This window comes from Psittacula echo, assembly GCF_963264785.1.
Source record: "Psittacula echo genome assembly, chromosome: 10".
NCBI lineage: Eukaryota > Metazoa > Chordata > Aves > Psittaciformes > Psittacidae > Psittacula > Psittacula echo.
In genome coordinates, this window is record NC_137741.1 from 14322226 (window position 1) to 14345842 (window position 23617).

The 23617-nt window shown below is 46.9% G+C and overlaps 1 protein-coding gene across 1 annotated transcript; it reads right to left on the reverse strand.

Annotated features, from left to right (window-relative positions):
• Positions 1-12347: 12347 nt before the first annotated feature.
• Positions 12348-23262, reverse strand: WDR93 (WD repeat domain 93; the record flags this gene model as incomplete). The annotated part of the gene is made up of 13 exons (XM_080626754.1): positions 12348-12520; positions 12650-12806; positions 13536-13596; positions 14283-14499; positions 15041-15172; positions 15477-15601; positions 16192-16375; positions 18551-18638; positions 20113-20236; positions 21092-21174; positions 21400-21464; positions 22084-22279; positions 22999-23262. 13 exons carry the CDS (start codon positions 23260-23262, stop codon positions 12348-12350), a joined length of 1869 nt encoding a protein of 622 aa, XP_080482880.1.
• Between the last annotated feature and the right edge of the window lie 355 nt (positions 23263-23617).

The window sequence follows — 23617 nt, forward strand, 5'->3', positions numbered from 1 at the left end:
CCAGTTTGGTTTCTTGTGGCATTTGCTGCAGCAGTGGCATGGTTAAATTTACTGGTTCTCAGCAAAGGTAAAAAGAGGGGACATTTGTTGGCATCTCCAAAGTGACCCCCAGGAAACATCTGCTGCTGGATACAGATGAGAAGCCCATCCAGCTCTACGACTGGCTTTATGCGCATAACCAGGAAAGAAAATTCACAGTAAAAATGGGGTTTTTCGTTCCCTTGCACCCACCCCTCTGCTTAAAACTGGGATAAATGTCACTGAAATGAAATGAAAAGTTTTCACTTACAACTAATGTTCGGAGCAAGCGGAGTAGCCAATTTCCAGTTGACTTCTCTTCCCAGCTACTCATGCCCAGGACGGTCTGGGATAGTGGGATTTGCTTAACTCAAAGTGCATGTTATTCTTTATCCTACCAACACCTCCCTTGAAATTAAGCCCAGGGAAGAACATACTTTACAGACGAGTTGGTATCCTAAGTGAGAAGTTCTGGAAAGGCACAGGTGAAGGGGCTGCACCCAGAGTAGACCTCTCTCTGTTGCACATCTCATGGGAAATGAGAAGGTGTCTCCTGAAACCAGGTGCAAACAGCCACACAAAAGGAGATTGAGGATGGGGAAAGGCATCTAAAAGCAAAAGTCTTGTTTGAAGGGATGCAGTGCTGGTCCTGCTTCTGGTTGGGCTGGGCTTGACTCCTCTCTTAAAAATTGTTTGAAAATAGCTCCGTGGACACAGCCTCTGGAAAGGACCAGTGGAGGGGATCAAGCTGCTCTTTCAATGCCCATCATGTTTCCAGTTCAGCTGCAGTGGCTGGTCTAAAGGCAGGTCGGGGCTTCTCTCGCAGTGCGTTTTGTGATACAGGCACATATATGCTGCGAGGAGAGGGGCATGGCCAGGCCAGCAACATTAGCAGATGGTGAGCATCTTCCATCTCAGCGCAAGCTGCAGGGCCATCTCAGGAGGAGGGAAGGCTCAACACCTGCTCTTTGAGCCTCACACAGCTCCCAGCAAGCAAAGGGATGGTCCAGGAACAGGAGGTGCACTACCTAGAGCATCAACTCCCCAGCTGTGGTCTCTGGAGGCCATGGCAAGACGTCTGCAGGACCACGGCTTCTGAGGACTGAAACTGCTCTGTTTGGCTGAAAGAAACCATAGGAAGGGACAGGGCCTTGGGGCTGTGTAACCCAGGGGTTAAATCCCAAACTCCAATATCCTCTCTCCATCTCCCTTCATTCCTTAAAACAGGATAAGTCCTGGGCAGCACTTCACAGTACTGCCTTTCTGAATGTGAGTGGCAAACGGGAGGCCTCTCAGAGCAACTTCCAAATGACCAGCATGGAGGAGCTACAGCAAATTGGCTGAGCTCATCCCAGTGCCAGTGTGAGATGGTCCCTGGGTAGGGTACACAGCTGATGTGAAACTGATGCTACACTTGATCTTAGCTGAAAGGCCATTAAAAGGAAATCAGAAGAGACAGGCTAAAAGCAATTTATAGGGTTACAAAATGATGTATTACATGCACCATGGCTCCAGGTTTGCAGTAATTTAGACTGGTATTGATTGAGGAGCAACTGGGGCATATTCCACCACCTTTTTAATTTCAGTCTGATTTGGCCACTGCTTGCAGGTCAGCAGGCAATTTGCTGAGACAAAAACAAACCAAGCATTAGAGCAGCCTGAATCACCCTCTTCTACAAGTACCTTGTAAATAACTTTTAAGGCTGAACAAGGAGAAGAAAATGAAAGAACTGGTTAATCAAGACTGAAGTTTCAGGCTGAGAAAAAATGGTTTTACTGCATAGTTAAGAAGGACTATCACTCACACATAGCATCATTGCCTGCCTTTGTTTTCCCAGACAAATACACTGTCTATTTCCTCATATTACAGTGCTAATTCCGATTCAATGTGAACTGATTAGATACCAAAATAAAGCCAAAGTACACATGGCTTCTCACAAAGGCCCCTAATCGTATCATTGCAGCAATGGAAAGGATGACTTGGTGGGATTCCAGATTATTCGAACCATGTAATGTTGTAGGATTGTCTCTACACCATGTCTGAGGAGAGGAACAAGCTGTGAATCTGTGTCTAAATGTCCTATAAGGATAAACCTGGGATGACTTTTCTCCTGGAGGTAGTGATTACAGCACTAAGTGTACTGGCACGTGGAAGGTGATAGTGAATAGAGGAAACTCATCAGTACCTGAGGTGGGGAAATTGCCCATCGACTGACATCAGGGAAGAAAACTTGCCACGCATCAGGTGATATTCAGGAGACAAAGCACAGGCAGAGGAAATTGGAGGAAAAGGTCATTTAATTCTTCATTATGTCCCTTTGATTCTGGGGTTGAAGTGGTCCCCTCCTCACAAAGCTGCATTAATGTGCATGAAATCTCAATCCTTTTCCCTGCTCCTTGCTAGAAATCTGCCCCATGTAGGGGCAGAAGGTGGAGGAGGGACGTGGAAAAAAGGGGAATCACTTCAAACCATGGAGTGTATCTGACTGCAAGCTGCCTTCAGCGTCAGCAACAGCCCCAAGCTCACCTCTGCTGCGTGTGCGTATTGATCACATGCAGGTCATAGGCAAAGGTCTAAGTAAAGAAGATCAATTGCGTAGCTTATACCAGCAATAACGTGCTGGATATAAATGGATTCTCCAAGTTTACTGTGACTATCAAAAGCTTGAACTCTGATATGCACAGGTAAAGAGAGATAAATCTCCGATTGGACTAATTAGCACTTTCCTGAGAGAAAAGCTCCTCTGATCTCTAATTGCATGTTCATTTCAGTCTTTTAATATCGTGCTTGCGAGGCTTTTTTCTGCTTCCTACAGGTAAAGGGAGCTGTGTCGTCATATTCTGTCACATGTGTTGGTGGAGAGGCAGATGTGATGTCCAGGTTTGTGGAAGCTTGGGAGGAAGCAGGAAAACCCTCTGCATTTACTTCAGACCAAGCAATTGCTAAGGACCCATTTCTGGCTAGTGAGGTGTTTGACCTTATAGCATCCCAGGCAAGATGAAGCGCCACAGTTTTGGCTCATAATAAAATCAATTTGGGTGAAGTGAGGCAAGATAACTCCAATGGCCTTATGGAAATGATAACCTACTCCCAAACATCCACCTGTGTTGGGAAGGCTCTGATGGGCCCTCACAACTAGCATGGAAACATGCTCAGCTTCCAGTGAACCTAATCCCACCCTTCTAATAAGGAGTTGTATAATCAAATGAAACCACCTGAGCATCTCATTCCTTTGCCTCAACTCCAGAAGTCAAAGACCTCAAAGGTTATTGGCAGCTTTAATTAAAATTAGCTTTGAGATACAGAGCAACCTATAATGGTTATGGCTCATTCTACATAGCACTGTAATAACCCTCTCCCATATTAAATATAGCAGCAATATTGTTCACCAGAGATGAGGACCTTAGCACAAAAAAGCAGCCTCGTTGTCGTGGGGAGGGCACTGAAGCCAAGAAGGGGTCTAAAATGAGTGCATTAAAGGCATTTACTCCTGAAAAAGAGGTATCCCACAGCTCCCTGCCCTCTTCAGCATCCTTCCCAGAGTCTCCAGCAGATTGAATTCAAACTCCCCTTACTCTCAGCAAGGTGCTGCCAGTAGGAAGGCAGTTTCCAGGTTCCTGCCCCTGCCTGAGCAAAGGCTGCATTGTCTTTTCTGGAGGATCTCATTCACATGAGCCATCTGCCACTGGCACAGTGCCGGAGGCACAGCCATTGCAGATGTGTCCACAGTTTCAGCCCTGCTCAGCTTTTGCCATTCCAAGCCCTTGGCTCTGTCCAAGAGGTTGCAGCAAACACGAGGCTCAGGTCACAGTTTACTCAGAGCTTAATGTTCGAGTAGGCTGACAAATAGAACCACTGCTTTGCTGCATTTCAGATCTGAGATGGCCACACTGCTGCAGTAGGGCTTTAGTTGGAAGGCTCTGTCTTGGCCTGGAGATGCAGAGAGCCACTGCAGATTAGCAAATCCTTGCTCCGAAGCAGTGAAGTCCGATGGCTCTGCAGATGTACCCCTGATGCAATGCCTAAGGGACATACAGAGAGTACATCAGTAATACCTACCCTCTCCTCACTTATAAATCCATGGTGTGGATGCAATGTAACACCTCCTGTTCCCTCCTGTTGATTTAAACAGAAATGGTTTTTACATGGTGTAAACCCAGTCAACACATTTAAGGAAGCCACATGAGGAGTGGATTTGATCCACGTAAGTTCATTTCACGGGTGGACATGGAAACTGCCCAAGTCAAATGGCCCTTGCAGCATTAGCCCAGTGCATTTTAATGGGTAATAGAAAATTTAGTTGCTTCTTCACATGAATGACAGCCAAACCTCCAGTGCATTTTCAAGGCATCTGAAAAACCTCGAGAGACTCCGATTTGATTCAAAGGAGGCCTTTTGGGGATGATGAAAACAGACCATCTAAAGGAACTCCAGTTGAGTATCATGAGGCAAAGCCATCCAAGATCATTCCTTTCTTTTGCAAACCACACTTCTAAGCTTCCCGAAATACTGAGCATGTGCATGGAACTCATTGAATCAAGTCTTCGCTTGAAGACCATGTCAGTGAAAAGGGTTGTGGTTTTTTAAACTAATGAAACAAAATCTGACAATATTTCCCCTTTTAGAAAAATAAATAATAAAACCTTCTTCCTTGGAGTCCTTATTCCTTCTTCACCCTGTGCTTCCCATTAAAGAGAAATGGAGAAATACAGGGTTCGTTTTCAAAGCTGAAAAAAACTTCACAGGCTTTTTCTAAACTTGGGGAAATGCTTTGCTTTCCAATAGATGATACATTCCTTACTTATAGAACTATAAGCTCCTGCTAACTTGAAATCCCTCGCATATGAAATGCACTTCAGTGGCCATTCTGTTCAGGAACAGTTCATCCTTGGGAAAATATTATTACAGGAATGCTAAGTGAGTCCACAGCTTAGATCTGGAAGATGCATTTAAATTCTCTAAAGAGGCTTTAGGAATTCATAACCATTCTTGATCTATCTTTAGGGGAGGGAATACATCTTTTTTGCACTGCAACAGCTAAAAGCATTAACTGGTTGATCTTTCCACTGATAACCCATTGTATTTCATTATGTGCCTTTTATGGGTCTGTTCTGTTGCCCCAGCGCCTTGCTAAATATTTCCTAGCTGCAGGATGGCATCTTTGGAAGAGGGGGAGGAGCTCTGGGCATTGCTCTGTTCCCAAAGAATGAAAGCAAAATCAAAATTAAACGGGAAAACAACTGTCACCACAATGATAATCACACTGCAGACTCTTTCAGCATTTTTCCTCCGGAAGCTCTGGAATGAGGCAACAAGATGCATGTCTTCCAACAGAATCATTATGTTATAATGAGACTGCCCTAACGCATTCAGAAAGAGAAACAGTTGTTAAAACTGACTCAAATGGAAGTGCACAAGCAGAATACATAGCCTAAACGACAGCTAGGCTCTGTATTGTTTTCCCGAATTTGGAAGATTAGGATCAGTGTGGTCATACAGAGAAGCAAGTGTAAAATCCAGATCTGGATTTCAGGTTTTCCCTCAAGAGGTGGAGAATATACAGAGGAAGGCTTTCAATTCTGATTCATTTTGAAAAGGAAATGTGTAAGTCTCTATCTGTTCACTCTAGTTCCAACAATAACCTCAGCCTCTCAGATCCCTGAGGAATGACAATTTACAACACTAGTGATGTGCACTGAAGAAAAATACAACTTGCTACTGAAAACAGCTGATTAAAGTGATCATAGTAAAGCCAAACAACTCAGGGCTTCCTCCTTTTATCATTCATACCTGCTTTACCCCCTGTTACTCCACTCAGCAGTGCTGGCTCCCATTTAACCTGCAGGAAGGGTGCTTGTCTGCAATGCTGATCAACCCAATCAGCCTTTGCAAACATTTACCAGTGCCAAGGGACCTTCTGGGAATGCTTTTAGCAGGAATAATTTCAAGGAAATTAATTGCTAAAACACGAACTTCCACAGAGACAGCACCAGGGTTAACAACAGAGATGGCAAACCTGTAGTATCCACTGCCTACTCACTGCAAAGTAGCACTGCGAAGGGTAGGAGCTATTGAAGCAGTAGGGAAGTACAACCCTGTTTGGTCCTGTCTCATCCACCATCACTGCCGCAGTCTCTGCCAGGATTCTGCCATGGACAAGATCCATAAAGGGCAAAAGCTACTAGTAACAGAATTGAGCATTCAATTCCCACTTGGGCAATGGCAAATCCTTTTCCTGCTTTGTCTCCCCTCTCCTGTTGCACTGCCCCAGGAACTGGGTGAAATGCTTTTCACATTTTCTTCCACCACAATAGGAATATAACACACATGGAGAGCAAGGATTCAAGTTCAGTCTCCCTGCATCTGCTTTGCACACACACATGGCTTGTAGCTCCCTCCACACAAACCTCACCTTTTGCTGATGGACCTTCCCATCTCCCAGAGATCCAGCACGATTCAGTGACTAGAAGCTGGAACGTGACCTATTTGGATTAGAAACAGGGTGCAAATTCCAACAGCACAAGTAGTTTAACAACTGGGACAATTTACCACAGTTTGTGCTGGTATCTATGATGGACAGCTTAAAATGAGGATACCGGATGTTTTTAAATGATCACTGTGTTTCGAAAAGGAATTAATTCAGACATCCTCTACCTAGTGTTTACCCTGCATTACCGTGCTGCATTATCCTATAACTGGTTGTTAGGTCAGGATTGTAACCTGGCAGGTTCCTCTTCCTTGTCTAATTAGTGTTTCTTCCTCATCACTCAATGCAGGATTTGGTTTTTACCCCCTACAGATCTCCATGTCCTCACAACACAAACTTATTCCCTCTTCCCCCTGCAGCAAACCCTGGCACAGAAGAGCAGTGTTTGGGTTGACGCGAAGTCTCTAACAAAACAAGCTTGACACAGTTCAGGTGTTGCAAACTTGGCAGCAGAGGCCAATTTGCCATCCAGATACTGTACATCTCCCTCCTTCCTAATCAGCAACCCTGCAGTGACATGAGTCAATCACCTTCCCTTCCTTTTAAAGCACAGGCTTTCTTGGGGCCGAGCCAACACATGGCACTGCACAGAGGTGTGCCATGTGAAGACATGGCTCTTGCAATGACACATCCTCCCCTACTGCATGACCAGTCTGCTGTGCCCCAGCACTTGGCTTAGGTAGGGTGTGAGTTATTGGTAGCACAAGCCCTTGTCTGTCTTCAGCTGTGTGAAGTGCCTGTAAATCCACAGGGCAATAGCCAAAACACAGCATCACCCCAGCCATCATGCAAATCTCTTATCTCTCTAGAACCCTCAGCTAAGCCAAGCCAACTTCTTCCTGTATTTTGGCCTCGAAAACACAGCTTATGTCTTATCCCAGCCAGTGGTTCTGCTCTTGCAAAATCAGGTATAAAGGTCAGCAAAATGGCTCCCCATGCCTTGAATTGTACTAGGTCCTAGACAGAGCAGTACCAGAAACACTGGACAATAACAAACTGGAACAGAAATGGCAACAAACTGGAAGGCATTTGCAGAAACCCCATATTAAACCAGACTGAGATGTCTGGCACAATGCATTAGGGAAGATTAAAAGACTTAATCTGCATAGCTTGGCTGAGCACCACAACTCGACAGCTATAGCCTGGCCCCAAAGGAAGATGAGAAACTGCATCCTGGTCCAGGGAACTGGCATTAGAGGTAATGAAGCGACACTAGTTTGGACAACGAGAGCTATTTAAGCAATTAGGAATGGGATGCGGTACCTGGTTCACCTATATCTAGACACAAATCTGTAGAGCAGGAGAGGAAGCTTGGCCTTGTGCAGCCCCTACTTCAAGAACAAACACTTGCTGGGACTGCCCGCCCCAGGCACCACTGCATGTCCCACAGTGTCTTGCAGGGACATTATTTGCCCCAGATAGGACACAGAGATCCTTACAGATTCCTCCTTAGGGTGGCTTCAGGTTGTATGTGGCAAGGTACTGAGGGATATGTGGGTTGTTGCATTAAAGCTGGCAACATGGGTGTAAGGAGTAAGGTCCTGAAGCATACAACACTTCAGCTCTTCCGAAGGACCGCACTCCTAGCAGCACAGATGCGGCTTACCCTTTTGTTGGCCCTCAGGAGTGGGGGAATCTTATCAGATCAGCCTCTGATTTCCTCTGTTTCCACAGCACAAGCAAGTATGCAAAGAAGCAAGATGATATTTGGCTTCTTGCAAAGAACAGCAGATAATTTAGTGAGATTAAAGTACAGCCTCCTTTCCCACAGAAACCATCTCTGCTTGGCCTGACCTTGCTCCGCTGGAAGGATGCAGCTCGAGCGCCTCTCTGTGGATCTGAGCTTTTCTCCTCAAGCTCTCACAAGCCCAATCTGCAAACTCAGCTTTAAGATTTATTTTACTCTTAAAATACAGAGCCAAACTGCTCCTATTATATATACCCAGGCAGCACCTCGGAGTTCACCGAGCTTGGCGCTGAGCTAGGAGTTGGCGCAGCCAGAACTCTTACAGTTTCATCTTTTGATGGTGATATGTATGATACCTCTCAAGGCCTTTCTGTAGTTTCCAGCAGCACAATAGCTCAGACTGGTTCAGACTTACAGCTGCCAAGGGCTCATGGAGTGACTGGGAATAGAAGAAGAGCTGGCAAGGGCATCTTCTTAGGAATAAGCAGTCAGGTGCCTCTGGTCCTCTCCAGAACATGCTGTGGAGCTCAGCACACAGCTCCATCACCAGCACATGTATCAACACACTGATCATAGCAATTTTTCTGCATCCCTTCGAAGTAGCAGGAAACAAATGGTCCCCTGCTGAAGTCATAGGCAAAAACAAAGGCTCTTCATCAGCCTCCTGCAGCTGCTTGTTGTTTTCCTTTCTCTGTGGAGCCTGCCAGCTCCTGGTTATCTTGGCCAAGCACATGATTAGAGTTCTAGAGCGAATTCAAACTGCAAACAAACAAGCACACCTTGGGATGAATACACACAAACTGGTGGATGCACAGTACGTCAAACTGATTAGCAGATCTTGTCCTGCCTCTTCTCATGCTAGGCAAGCCCTGCTCCTCTTCTGGATGGAAAGCAGATGGGGTAGGATTAAGGGCACAGATCCCCAAGCCCTTCACATTTGCACAAATAGCAAGAACTAGACCCAGTGCTCTTTGAGGGGCCACAGATTAATTGTGCTGGGTCTCTGCAGCATGGGAAGCAATGTAGGAATAGGAATTCCTGCCTTGAATAATTCCCTGTGCCCAGTTGTGGCAGAAGGCCCATTGTTTCTTAAAGAACCACAGAAACACAATAATAGTTACTGCCACCACAGCGAGAACAGAGGAAAGGATCAAGGATTGTTCCTTGTTCACTTCAGTGCTGAACCAAGTGGCTCAGTTTAAACAGGCATTGAGGGTGGTTTGAGCTAACCCTCTTGACTTTCCACTGAAGCAGATGGCAAGTGCTCACACAACCCAGTATCAATATCCGTAACAATTAGAGGAGCTGTGAAGCTGTAATCTGTGGCAGATGGAAAATGACAGCACAAAAGGCTTTACTATGGCCCTCAAAGCCTTTCACAAAGGTAGCAAATAGGAAGGTTTAATTCAGATAGTTTTTCATCCTCCAGAGCAAAACCAGGCATCTGGGACTGAAACAAGTGGGATGCTTCTCTTTCCTACCTCCACTACACACTGGGTGACTTTATGTCCAGAGGATGAGCTGAGGCCTCTCATCAAAACCCAATCCAAAACAAGACAACTTGCTATGATAAAATTAAATGGGTCCTTGACACTAGAGCGTCTACAGAGCTGAGCCTGCTGAATTCCTGGCTCCCTGCATTGATGCTTTGCCAAACCTTTGAGGGCATCACTAGGATGAGACTTGGAGAACACACAGCTCACCTATGCACATGGGTTGGAGGGGTTCCTGGCAGATTTGTCAGATTCCTTGTGGATTAGGCAGACATCCTGGAAGCAAGATCAGCTGTAAAAGCATGGAGGCTTCCTTGGTTTTTATGCCCAAGAAATCATAGTCTGGTCTGCTTGAGAATGGGTATTTTGGAAGATACCCAGTACAAGATGCAGGCAGGCTGAGAGCCCCTAGCTGAGCAGTCAGACTCTGCAGTTAATGTTTAGATGCTGTCAGTATCCCACAGGACTACAGACTTGAAAATATTGAAAAACTGCCCAGGGAACCTGCATAGTTTTTTGCCCAATCTATCAGGTACACAGGGCAAGCTGCTAACTTAATATACTTCTTGAGTAAGAAAAAAACACATGGATGCTTGGCCTTGCATTGTCCCTGCTAATTCTTTGCTTTCTGTTGCCTGTAAGAGGGATGCTTCAGCTTTTTATGGTCTTTCACCTGGCCATGCTCCTGGCCTGTCTTTGGCTTAGCGCAGCCATAACTTCTGTGGACACCTCAGCTTTGGTCCTTGGCTCAGACACCAGTCCTAGTTTGACCTCAACCCAGAGATCTCGTCTGCACTTTTCGAGGCTGCAATTCCTTAGCAGTCTTATCCCAAAACTGCCTGCTTTGAAGTCAAAAGAAACACCTAAATTGCAGACCAGCCTAGCTCACACTGCAGAGTGTGTCCCTGCTGCTCGGTGCTGCTGTGCTCTGGGGGATGACACTTTCAAGGCTGATTTGTTGCCTGGTTTGCAAAGAGCAGGTCTCTTGCTAAGCACAAGGATGTTGCTGCCCATCTGGGTCAGAGCAGAAGATAACACACATTGGTGAGCCCTGGCAGCAGCAGGACAGAACATCAGTGACAAAATACCAGCCCCATGAAGAGCAAGAGACTTTTACTGGAAAAAAAGCTTTATTAAAGAGGGACATTGTAACACACCATATATCTGTGATGCTCCATGCCTCTGGGAGGATATCCAGCCCAAATGCTTAGCTGAGCTACACAGTGGTTGGGCCTGCCACTCCAATGAGAGGCCTTTCCTACCTCTAGACTCTTCCATCAGTAGTGCTTGTGCGTGATGAAGAGGGGCTTAGGCTGAGGGTTAGGTAAGGAAAGAGGCAGGGTGCAGATTTTTGTGGCTGAGCAGTGGCAGGCAAGCAGCTATTTGGGATGACAAATGCCCTAGGCTGAAAAACAGCAGGATAGATTTAAATAGAGTTGCTGTCAAACTATCAGTGCTGGACTGTGGGGTTGCTGGACTGTGATAGTGCAGAGCCTCGCCCTCAGGATGAAAGGCTCACTACGGCTTCTTCTGTCCCTTCTTTTTCTGTCTCTCCTCATCCATGGCAGCTGCTTGTGCCTGCAGCCGGCTCCAGAATTCAGGCAACTGCTCCCTGAGTCCCAGCAGGCTCTGCTGCCTAATGAGGGAAGAAGAGGGTGGTTAAAACAGTGCCTGTCATTGTCCTGGTGCCCAGACAATCTTAGCTGGTTCCCCCGAGGGTACCTGGAGCTCACTACAGATTAAGCAGCTCAGACTTTTTGTATCCAAACCCCCTCTGTGATTCCCTCATGCCACTCAGCACTCAAGTTTGCTGCTCTTGACAGCAACAACCTCCACATTCCTCTTTGCCTCTTAGCTTCTGTAGACAAAGGTCTTGCTGTAGATGTATTTGCTCTGCTCTGGCATCAGCTCTCAGTATCCAGGCAGCAACATATCCCTGGTTGTGATGTCTCCCCAGTTTTTTCTGGTATAAGGCAGAAAAGAATCTCCTCTCCAGCTTTATGAGAAGAAGGGACAGAACTGATGGGTGGTAGCATAGAATAAAACTTTTCTGCACTTAACTAGCCAGACAGCACCAGAAGATTCACCCTGGAAACAAGGAATTAGGGAAGGCTACCACGTAATATCTGCTGTAAGGTCATACCTGCACCCGCCTGTTCCATTTCAGGTTGAAGAATTAAGGCATAGTGAAAAGAACCAACAGAAGAATATCATTGACATGGCTCTGGCTCTACGGTCGCAAAAGAATTCAAGGAAAAGTCACTAAATAAGAGATGTCACATTGCCATCTAGTGACGGCATGGACCCAATGCAGCAGCTAAACTACAACCTCGGCCTGAGGGTGCTGGGGACCTTCCCAAACGAGAAACCTGCAACACAAATCTACTTAAACATCAAATGGAGCTATGAATAGAGGGGAGAAGCAAGGTACAAAGAGTTCCCAGCTCTGCCTGGCTATTAGGTCAAAAGGAAGATGCAGACACTTAAATGAGGATCATATTCCCTGACAATGTTCCCTGAACATCAAACTTACCCAGACACAAATCTGTCTCAGCACACAGAAGAACCCAGAAGATCCAGGGTGAGATATTGCATGGACCTGAGCAACTCCACAGCTTTCAATAATGTAAGAGCACTTACCTATCAGGCAGAAGGAGAACCTTACCTATCACGTAAGAAAATGTTACATCTCTCAAACCATGTCAGGTTCTGTGAGGATTTGAGAGGCAAATCTGGTTCCTGTGGGAAAGCCTCCTTCAGTGGGTAGGAGTTGAAGTCAAAAAGGAAGATGGTGCAGCGACTGGCCAGTGCATCTGCCTGCTGCTGCTTATCTCCTAAACAGAAATGAGAACAGTGAGCCATTGCATCAGGAGTCAGCCAGTAAGAAGAATTACCAAGGATCAGTACACAGCTGAATGCATCCAGTGACCATGTATCTAAGACCACCCCAGGGGGCTACCCACCTCGAAGCAGCAAGCACCAATTCACACTATCCACTGTGAACACCGGCTGCCAGGGGGATGCTACAGAATGAGAAGGTGGAATAATGAAGCAGTAAACAATCTGTGATGTGTCAGTGTTCATTAGGGACACTTTGCCATCCCAGGAGAAGATCAGCACCTGAAACAGCAAGTTGACACTTAGATGTAAAACAAGTGAAAAGCATTTCCTGGGAAGAATATGGAATGACATTCAGGACTTTATATCCCCAACTATGATGCTGGGGTTTTTTGCTTGCCCTGTCAGTTGTCACCAGGCCTCAGCAGATCAAAAAAGAGGCTGTGCAGGGAACCTGGACTGAAATTGCTGCATGCTGGGATTGGAAACGGGCAGCAGAGCAGGTTAGAAATTAACTAGATCCAGCCTCTTGCATGGCTGGCTCTGGTGAGCAGCTTTAAGTCCTCTTCTCCCCATGCCTGAAAGCTTTTTGAGGCCATTTGAAAAGTCTGGCTGGACTTCTGCTTGTAACTTCCTCACTATGATGCCTTCTCATATCTGACCCTGACGCCTGAAGCTTCACAGCTTCCCCTCTCATCCTTGCAGCTGGACCTGTCTCATGTGTCTCTCACCTCAGTGGTCAATTAGAAGACACTGGTGCAAGTGGATGCTAAGTAAGATCATGGAAGAGAAATCCTTTGAGAGTGACCAGTTACATACAGACCTGTAACTGGTGCAGGAAGTCCGTATGCTAAAAATAGCTGGAGAAGGATGTGAGGGCAGCACCATCTCTGATTGCTCTGTTCTTCATCTTCTTGGCACCCAGTTACAGACATTACTGAAAACAGGATCCCAGGGCAGATGGACTTTTGTTCCCACCCAGTTCTTAAGAGAGCTGGCAGTAATACTCACTGCACTGGGGAATGCCAGGACAGGCACGACAGCACTGACAGCAAGATTTGGATCTTGAGGCCTGTAAAGCAGATGCAGACTTTTGCCGCTATCCATGTACTTGACATGTACGGAGAGGCTGTGATAATGACAAGGGCAGTTTGTGCACACTGGCTGGCCTAAAGTTCCAGTCAAGCTCCTTCCCTATGGAGACAAAGCCTGTCTCCTTCCAGGCAGGAACCCCTGAGGCCCATTCCTGTGCAAGCCTGCCTAGGAACTATGTTGCAGATACAAATGCCCTGCCTGCCATGGAGGCATGAAACCATAGCCTTTAGAGCAGCACTTCCCTCCAAGTTGACCTTTCTTCTCAAACCAAGGGCATAAGTGAACATAAAATTTACAGAAAGATGGCAAGAAACGCTTATTCTGACTTCAGGCAAGGGCACAAAAGAGGAGCAAAAATTCCCCTGAGTATCTGGCAGAGACCCAGCTAGCTGAACATCAGCCTCAGAGCAGTGCTAAAAGCACTTCTGTTCTGGTGCATAGAATAATTCAGAAAAACCCTCATTCTGCCATAACCGTCAGTGGTTACTGGAACTGATTCCTAGCAAAACCACACTTGCTGCTGACAGCAGCATGGCAGAGCTATCTGGGTAAAAGCAGTAGAAAGTTCTCTATTCCATAGAAATGTGGGGTTCCCTGCTGGACCTGACCACTGCTCCACATGGTTTCTTTGGCTGGAGTGAGCTCTGTCAGAATCAACCTCACCTGTTTGCCAGGAGCGTGATGCTGGACTTCTCAGCCCTGGGTGCTTTCACCAAGTAGAGAGCACTGTCTGTACATAGCACTAGAAGCTGCACAATGGGATAGGCAGGATCTGTACCAGGACACGGTGTCTCATCACGGGCAACTGCAGAACTCCGTAGGAAGTGGATACTACGGATGAGGCGTTCCTCTAGAATAGTAGTCACAGACAGGGGGTATCCTGGGGAAGCAAGGGAAAAAAAGGGACAGCAGTTTAGGAAGAAAAAGAAACTGACAATTCATTCAAGGAAAGCTTAAGCACAGGTATGGCCTGCTCAGGGGCAGCAGCCAGCAGAAAATCCTGATGGAAGAAAATTCTTCTGCCAGAACAATCCCTGCATCATGGCAGAATAACACTGGCAAGGATGGCAGCCTGGACTGCAATGCCAGGACAACCTTAAAGATGACCTGTGGGTGCAGTGGCAAAGCAGTGACTGTCACTGTCTCACAGCCTCAGGGGCAAGACAGCTCAGTCATGGCTGCAGCAGTTCACAGCCCCTTATTGTGGATAGGAATGGTTCTGCAAAGGCCAGAGCAGTGATGCTGAGTTGGCAGCTTCTGGACAAGTATCCAGTGAACAAATGAGTCCAAACTACTTTCAGATTTGCTTGTAAACTCACTGCCAGTCCCTTGTTCCCATCAAGCCAGAACCTTAAACTCCTAGGGAAAATAGCATCTTATCCACAGTGAACCCAATACACAGTTCCAAATGATAGGCTCACCTAGCTGCTTATCCCAGATAGTTATTGCTGCATCTTCACATGCCAGTGCCAGGTACCTGGAGCAGGAACTGACAGCTGAGCACACAATTGGAGCTGCACATGGCCACACAACATCAGGATTCGGATTGGAGTCTGAACAGAAGGACATGAAGAGAGCCAACTGTAAAAATGTGCAGAGCAATCTAATGGTATTAGCATCCAGTTTCCCAATTAAACATGCACCATTTTTGGTGTGGCTTCACTAAAAATACTGCCAGCCTGCGCAAGATAGAGCCCCATATCCAAACACCAGCCTAACCCACACGATATGAGGCAGCTCTCCTCCCCATTCCTCATTTCCCTGAACCATGGTAATCTGGCTGAATAACAGGCACTGTCCACTGACTACTCCCACTCCCCACAGAGAGCTCTGTTAAAGCAAGCAAGACATCCTTACCAACTTTCTCCTTAAGTGAATAGTTAAGTAAGTAGAAGCAGAGATTGTGGCTTCCATCCCAGTGCACACTGATGCCAGCTGGAACATCTGGTACAGAGAAGAGGATGACAAAAGAGAGAAAGAGACTGGAGACAAAGAAAGGAACAATCCAGGACACCAAAACAGAATAAGAAAGCTCTCCTTGAGCTCTCATAGTTTCTCTGGTGGGACAGAAACTCTGCTCACACAGAAACTAAGCCAGAACAAAACTTTTATCCAGGCTTACATCCTTGGAGGTGGAATTGTTATAGTGAACCCCAGCCAGAGCCACTGAGCTTTAACTGGACCTCAAAGTCATGCAGTGAAATGCTTCAAATGGGCAAAAAGCTGTGAACCTATGGATTACCTGGCTGTACTTTCATTCCAGGATGAACCTGCAGGACCTGGCTAGGCAGGAGAAAGTGAAAAGTAGCATGTCTGAAAAAAAGAAGGGAAGAAATTTATCTATAATAAAGGTTTTGCTAAGTAGGCAGCACTGCAACAAGACCTGGAATGGCTCTAGCCCCTGCCCTGAAGCCTTGGGATGAAGAATCATAGAATGGTTAGGGTTGGAAAGGATCTTCAGATCATTTAGTTCCAAGGAGGCAAAGCTAATACAGGGGCTTCCATCTACACTTGAAAAGTGCCCTGTGTTGGTGTCTCATGGACTCAAATCCTAGTTGGTGCTCTCACTGACCTGGGCATCTCCTCTCTGCTCTCGCTCTCATCCGCAACCTCCAGGTACTCCCGATATGTGCTGCGGAAGATTGCTTCCTGCTGCTCCCACTGGGTATCTTTGATTAGGTGATTGTACCCCAAGCCAAGCACGCTGTCATCATCCACTTTCTTCAAGGCATCCAAAGGGGTTTTAAAACTACTGCCTGCATTGGGAACACAAAGGGGAAATGCACAGCCCTGGAGAAGCAGACACCATAGAGTGCTCAGAGGCACTTTGACCATCCCTCCTTCAGGCTGGCATTATCTTGAAGAGGGACACACTGCATCTCTGGTGGGACTTTCCATATCACTAGCCCATCTTAGAATCATAGAATCACAGAAAAGTTAGGGTTGGAAAGGACCTTAAGATCATCCAGTTCCAGCCCCCCTGCCATGGGCAGGGACACCTCACACTAAACCATATCACCCAAGGCTCTGTCCAACCTGGCCTTGAACACTGCCAGGGATGGAGCATTCACAACATCCTTGGGCAACCCATTCCAGTGCCTCACCACCCTCACAGTAAAGAATTTCTTCCTTATATCCAATCTAAACTTCCCCTGTTTAAGTTTGAACCCATTACCCCTTGTCCTATCACTACAGTCCCTGATGAAAAGTCCCTCCCCAGCATCCTTATAGGCCCCCTTCAGATATCGGAAGGCTGCTATGAGGTCTCCACGCAGCCTTCTCTTCTCCAGGCTGAACAGCCCCAACTTTCTCAGCCTATCTTCATGCAGGAGGTGCTCCAGTCCCCTGATCATCCTCGTGGCCCTCCTCTGGACTTGTTCCAACAGTTCCATGTCCTTTGTATGTTGAGGACACCAGAACAGTACACAATACTCCAAGTGAGGTCTCACAAGAGCACAGTAGAGGGGCAGGATCACCTCCTTCGACCTGCTGGTCACGCTCCTCTTGATGCAGCCCAGGATACGGTTGGTTTCTGGGCTGCGAGCGCACACTGAAGCCGGCTCATGTTCATTTTCTCATCGACCAACACCCCCAAGTCCTTCTCTGCAGGGCTGCTCTGAATCTCTTCTCTGCCCAACCTGTAGCTGTGCCTGGGATTGCTCCGACCCAGGTGTAGGACCTTGCACTTGGCATGGTTAAACTTCATCAGGTTGGCATCAGCCCACCTCACAAGTGTGTCGAGGTCCCTCTGGATGGCATCCCTTCCCTCCGGCGTATCAACCGAACCACACAGCTTGGTGTCATCGGCAAACTTGCTGAGGGTGCACTCAATCCCACTGTCCATGTCACCAACAAAGATGTTGAACAAGACCAGTCCCAACACCGATCCCTGAGGGACACCACTCATTACTGATCTCCAGCTGGACATTGAGCCATTGACCACAACTCTTTGCATGCAGCCATCCAGCCAGTTCTTTATCCACCGAGTGGTCCACCCATCAAATTGATGTCTCTCCAATTTAGAGGCAAGGATGTCATGTGGGACAGTGTCGAACGCTTTGCACAAGCCCAGGTAGATGACGTCAACTGCTCTACCCCTGTCCATCAGTTCTGTAGGCCCATCATAGAAGGCCACCAAATTGGTCAGGCAGGATTTCCCCTCAGTGAAGCCATGCTGGCTGTCACCAAGCACCTTGTTGTTTTTCATGTGCCTTAGCATGCCTTCCAGGAGAATGTGCTCCAAGATTTTGCCAGGCACAGAGGTGAGACTGACTGGTCTGTAATTCCCTGGGTCATCCATTTTCCCCTTCTTGAAAATGGGGGTTATATTTCCCTTTTTCCAGTTTTCGGGAACTTCACCTGACTGCCATGATTTTTCAAATATGATGGACAGTGGCTTAGCAACTTCATTCTCCAGCTCCTTCAGGACCCGTGGATGGATTTCATCAGGTCCCATGGACTTGTGCACGTTTGGGTTCTTCCAGTATTTGAAGGCAGGGACTAGGGCAAGTCATATGAGGACACAGCTCACCCTGCATTTCTGTGGCACTCTCCCTGACAGTGTCCCAGCATAAGGTCTGCTCCCTCCTCATCCTCAGCATTTACCTATAAACTCCGGACTCTGACAGCTGAGCTGGGGGTGCTAGGAACTAGGAAACAACCTCCTCGCCTTCCAGTGACAATGAAGCCAAGGGTATATGACACCCACTTTGAAACACACTGAATTATTTTGTGCTACAAAGGTGACACATGAAATGGTCAGGTAAGAAATAACTCCTGCTACAGGGTTACATTTAAGTACAGAAACAGGTCAGGAAAGGACCAGGGAGCACATTACTGAGAGTTTCTGACTTGTCCTGCAGCCATAACGGCCATTATTCCTTTGCCACCTGAAGGAGGCTGCAAGTTGCAAGTACAAAATCAGTCCTGACCTGTAATGGGTTTGGGTGGCTTCACTGTCAGCAGCAGCACTGGGAGACTCAACTTTAGATCAACTTTATTTGCAGCCACAGGAGACTCCTGCAACAGAAAATGTCAGCCTGAGAACTGTGTCATGCCCTACACTGCTAAGTTTTCACCTGTTCATGGAATCAAATACTTTCTAAAGAAAGCATATGCAAAGGTTGGCTGACACTCCCTAGGAGATACTGGGTTTAGGCTCATTTTTCAGGCCGGAAGCTTGAGGTAAGTCACTACTTTCTCAACATTACAAAAGATGTCCTGCCCAAACACCTCCTATCTTTGTGTCCTAAATAACCTCCCCTTCTGATCTTCCTAATCTCTCTAAATTACTCTTGTTGCAGCACAGGCCTCCTGTGGGCCCAGCAAGGCTCAGAAAAATACAGAAGGGAAAAAAAATAAGCAAGACCAAAGGTTGCAGAGTGCTGCTGAATACAAGAACCAGATTTTACTCCAGAGAGACTGGAGGAAGTCACATATGTGCTTGGCTGGGAACAGAAAGTCCTAACAGGGGACCAGCACCAGCGTGTCCCCACCACCACCCCATCCCACATACACTGACACTTAGCTAAACAGAAAAGGTCTGGCTAAATAATCAACCATGCCTGGGAAGGAAGAGGCAGGAACTTGGGTAGTTTACATGGAATCAGCAGAGGGAAAGCCTGGGTGTTTGCTTTTGGCTTGGCTAAGTTAAAGGGATGTTTGTCCTGAAGACAGGGCTGAGAAGCAGCTCCCTCTTAAATGGCCAGGAAAGTCTTTGCTGAAGGAAGAAGGAAGAGTTACAAGGTAGGTATCACAGAGGGGTATAGCTGGAGGTGCTGGGCAGAAAGTGACTGTGTTGAGAGGTGAAATCCAGCAGAGTGAAAGTGATGCAGGAGAGGGTTGAGCACTGACTCAGCATTTTAAATTCCCCATAACAGTTCAGGACATTCATTGAGGCCAGTTACCATCTGTGCAGAAGCGTCTTTATGCAGCTCCAGACTTTTCTGCCAAAGAACCAGAGATGACAGTAGTTAGTGCAACCAGGCAAAGCCCCTGCCCTGCTCAGGCAGATTCATTCATGATCCCACCAGGGTCCTCTTGTTGTTAGTCTAAAACATAAACTCTGGTTCAGGACAAGACTCCCAAGTGGAGGTATCAGGCCCAATTTCCACTCTTTCTCACCTTTCCCCAGTAACATAAGGGAAAAGCCCTGTGGGAATACTCTTACATATGGCCTCCTCAGATGGGGCAATACTGTTGGGAAAGGAGCTGCCAGTTTCAGGGAGGGGCAGCAGGAGCACTAGCCCTTGGGACTAAGGGAACCTTGTTGGGAAGCCTGTTTTGGGAGAGTAAACACGTCCAAATAATACAAAGGCCTTACGAAATGTGGGATGGGCAGCTGTAAAGACACATACTCCATCCCCCTGGGCCAACAGACTTGTTCAGCCTGTATCTTGCTGTCACTGTCTGCAGGAGAAAGGCCTGGGGACAGACCTATAGGCAAAAGGCTATAAGAAAAAACAGCACAGTAGGAGATGGAACTTGTTTGTACCACAGATGCCTGGCTTGACCTCCTCTCCCCACTAGTCAGCCCTAATGCAGCTCCTGGGCTCTCCTCCATCTCCTTCAGCCAGGAATCCTTAGGCAATCGGTAGATCTCCAGCCGAGCTTTTGTGCTGTCTGCATTGGGAAACCATGTTGAGCAATTGGAAACGAGAGGAAAAGGTCTTTCAAGCAACCAGCCCCTGTTTTCTTATATCCTTAAAAGAAGATTTGGATATTTTTGGAAATATAAAATCCCTGTGAGCTCCATGCAGCCCAGCTCTCCCCTCACTTCTGGCTTGACTAAGACTTACATCTCAGCCTCTAGCTCAAGTCCTAAAGATCCCACATCCACCAAAAAAATTCCATGGAGTGACTCAGTCAAATAATTTGAACTGTACCCTCTGAAGTAAAGTAGAAAGTGGGATGTGGTCACACACTGGTTCTCTGTGGATGCTACCTATGTCATTCTCAGCATATATTCAGGCAGATTCCATCAAACCTGGATCCAGAAAACCTGCTGGCAGCTAATGGGTTGACAAAGGCAGCTGCCAACAAACAGAAGAATGTTGTAGCAAGGAGTTTGCTGTAGTGTTTTCAGACACTGTCTCTGTGCTGTCTGGCTTATGTCTGCAGAGAAAAATGTTCAGGTCTACATAGTTCCAGTGTAAAAGTGAGCCACAGTAAACCAGAGAAGGAACTGAGTCTGGTACTTCTGGAGAGGGAAAACTGTTTTCACTGAGCCTTCTGGGAGCTGGGAACTACACTGGCCAGTTCCAGAGACCTTGCTTTTGGGATCAGTCTTGATTCACAGCAGCCCATTTGGAGAGGGCAGGGAGTGGCAGGAGCAGCTCTCTAAGATGGAAGAGGGACTGGGAGAGTTAGGAACAGAATCCCTATGAATCTAGAACACTTGGAGCATTTTAAAAGCACTGCTGCTGGCCCCTCTGCTACAACACAACAGCCTTCATCCATCACACCATGTGCACTTGCCTTGCAGCAGGACTCCTGCATAATCACCTCGTGGGGACAGCACCACCTCCACACAAGTACTTCTCTTGCTGATATCCTCCTGCCAAAGAAAAACAGGCATTAAAGGAAGGTCCCTGATTCAGAGAGCTCCATGGCCTTACACAGCCCTCAGTGGGGTGAAGGCCAGACAGATTGTTGAAGAACAAGAATAAATACTTGGCAGCTGCTGCTGCCCATGACAGAAATTACTGAGGGCAATTAGCCCTCCTCATGATTGATTACTTACCAGCCTGTGCCCAGTCTATGGAATTAATTCAGCACTTACCACTTCGTTTAGGATTTTTATGAGTAGGAAGCTTTCCTTGTGAAAGCAGAAGAGACAGACAAGCCCTGGAATAGAAATACAGAAGTAGCATTAGGAGGAGGAGAAAAGCGAACAGATTGTAGCCATGCTCTTTGAGATGGCTGTGCTAGCATGTGCAGGACAGTGAACAGGATGACATTTTTTTCCTGGGCTGAAGGAAGAATATCTCACTGCTTCCAACGCTAAACTTTTGCTGGCTTCCTTAAGCCAGCACCAGCAAACATTTGATTGTACATAGAGATGGCTAAGCCAATTTGAAAAGTATCTCCACCAGAATTTATAGACTTGAGATGAATCAACAAACTAACCACAGGGCTGTGCAATTACAGCTGCAGGAGACCATATCAAGCAATAGTTCTTTCTGTCCAAAGTGTTCCTAAAATTTACTGTGCACCACCTTCAGCTCTGCAAGTGCCTCTGCTGCTCCACACAGGACATCAAACCCACACCCTCTACTAATCACAAGGCCCTAGGGCCACCCTGCCACCCTACAACCTGTTATCTAACACTCTCTTTGCAGGGCTTTCCAGGAAACCTGTCAGCCCTTCGATGTTCCTCCTTATTTAGCACTCTTTCCTAATGCAGCTGCCAGCTCCAGAGCACAGCTGTCCCAAGCTAGGTCAAGGAAATCCACACCACACTCACCCATTTCATCCACAGCAAACAAGATGTGGCCCTCATTTCCCAAATCCAAGGCATGGATAGCACAAATCTCTGTCTTGACTGCATCCCAAGCACAGACCTCCGTATAGTCAGACACCTTGAAGGCAGCCAGGCCCACAGACAAGCCAACAAAGATGTATTTCCCAGACACGGCAAGGCAAGTGGCAGTTCCAGTTACCTACCAAGAAAGGGAAAAGAGGAGAGTACCCCACTGCTTCCCCAGTGGAGGATATACATCAATACTCTGAATCTTTCACCAAGAGAAAATGCTGATTTATTCTACAAGGGGGAAATTTTTGCCTGAACTTCCATCAGAAGAGCAAGTAAGGGGCTCTCATCTCTGTCCCAGATATTGTCCTGTGTTGGCAATGAGAGAGTTTGCTCCCACATTTCCCCTTCCAATAAACAGAAGGGGCTTTAAATGCCAAGAACTCAGGGACACTCAGCCCTGCCATTGAGCCCAACCACAGAACTCCAGCAGACAGCATCATATCCTCCTGGAATACCTCCACATAACAATGGGGAAGGCAATACTGCCCTTCTGCTCACAGTGCTTCCATTAGGGTGTTCACTACAACACAGACTGAGTTTGCCCATTTATATGCTACTGACTAATCACCTTCTCCCCAGCCAGCAAGGGTGGAGCCAGCCTGAGAAGCAGAAGGTGAATTTAGTTTAATGTCTGCTTCTCTGTTTTCAGAGAGGTGTGATAGATGGGCGGGAAGCAGAACCTGTCAGGCAAGCTCAGAAGTTGCAACGTTTTGAAGTGAATCAGTGAGCTGGTGCTGGATTCTGAGGAAGGTGATGAACAGAAGAATGTGAAATCAACTGAATGGCCATTCTCCAGAAAAACTGCTACGGTGATTAATGCTGTCTCTGCTGTGAGGGGCTGTGTACCTGGAATTCAGCTGTAGCAAAGCATTCTGTGGCCTTGACCTTTAGTTTTTCTGCTTCTCGGAGCCTTTCCCTTCTTTCAATGATTTCCATCGCATCATCAAAAACCAGCATCACCAGTTTGGTGACCATCCTGATGGGCTGAGGCAGCGCATCTCGCTCTCGCTCGGGATCCTGCAGGAAGAAGTCTTCCTCATCATCCTTTAGCCAGTCCTTCTCAGATGGCGGAGGAATCTCCAGGGGATGCTTCCGGATATACACAGCCATGGTGGTGCCCTTCCAGATGCAAACCACACCAGAGATTCAGGAAGCACAGCGGATGCAGAAGAACGAAGAATCAGGCAATATCTGCTTTCATGAGGTAATGGGGCGAAAAGATGATTAATGATTTCTAAGAGGGAAAGGAGATCATTTCAGTATAGATAACCCTGTTCTGTATATAGATATATAGAGATATAGATAACCCTTCTTTCAACTGGCTGTATCACCCCTGTGACCCGGGGGCTTTGTCATGCTCTGGGAATATCAGCCACAATGACTGCAGGAAAAGGGAGTATAAAAGCTTTGGCACTGGTTTGTATTAGAATTATGCTAAAGCATTAAAAACTATAAGTTTGTTCTT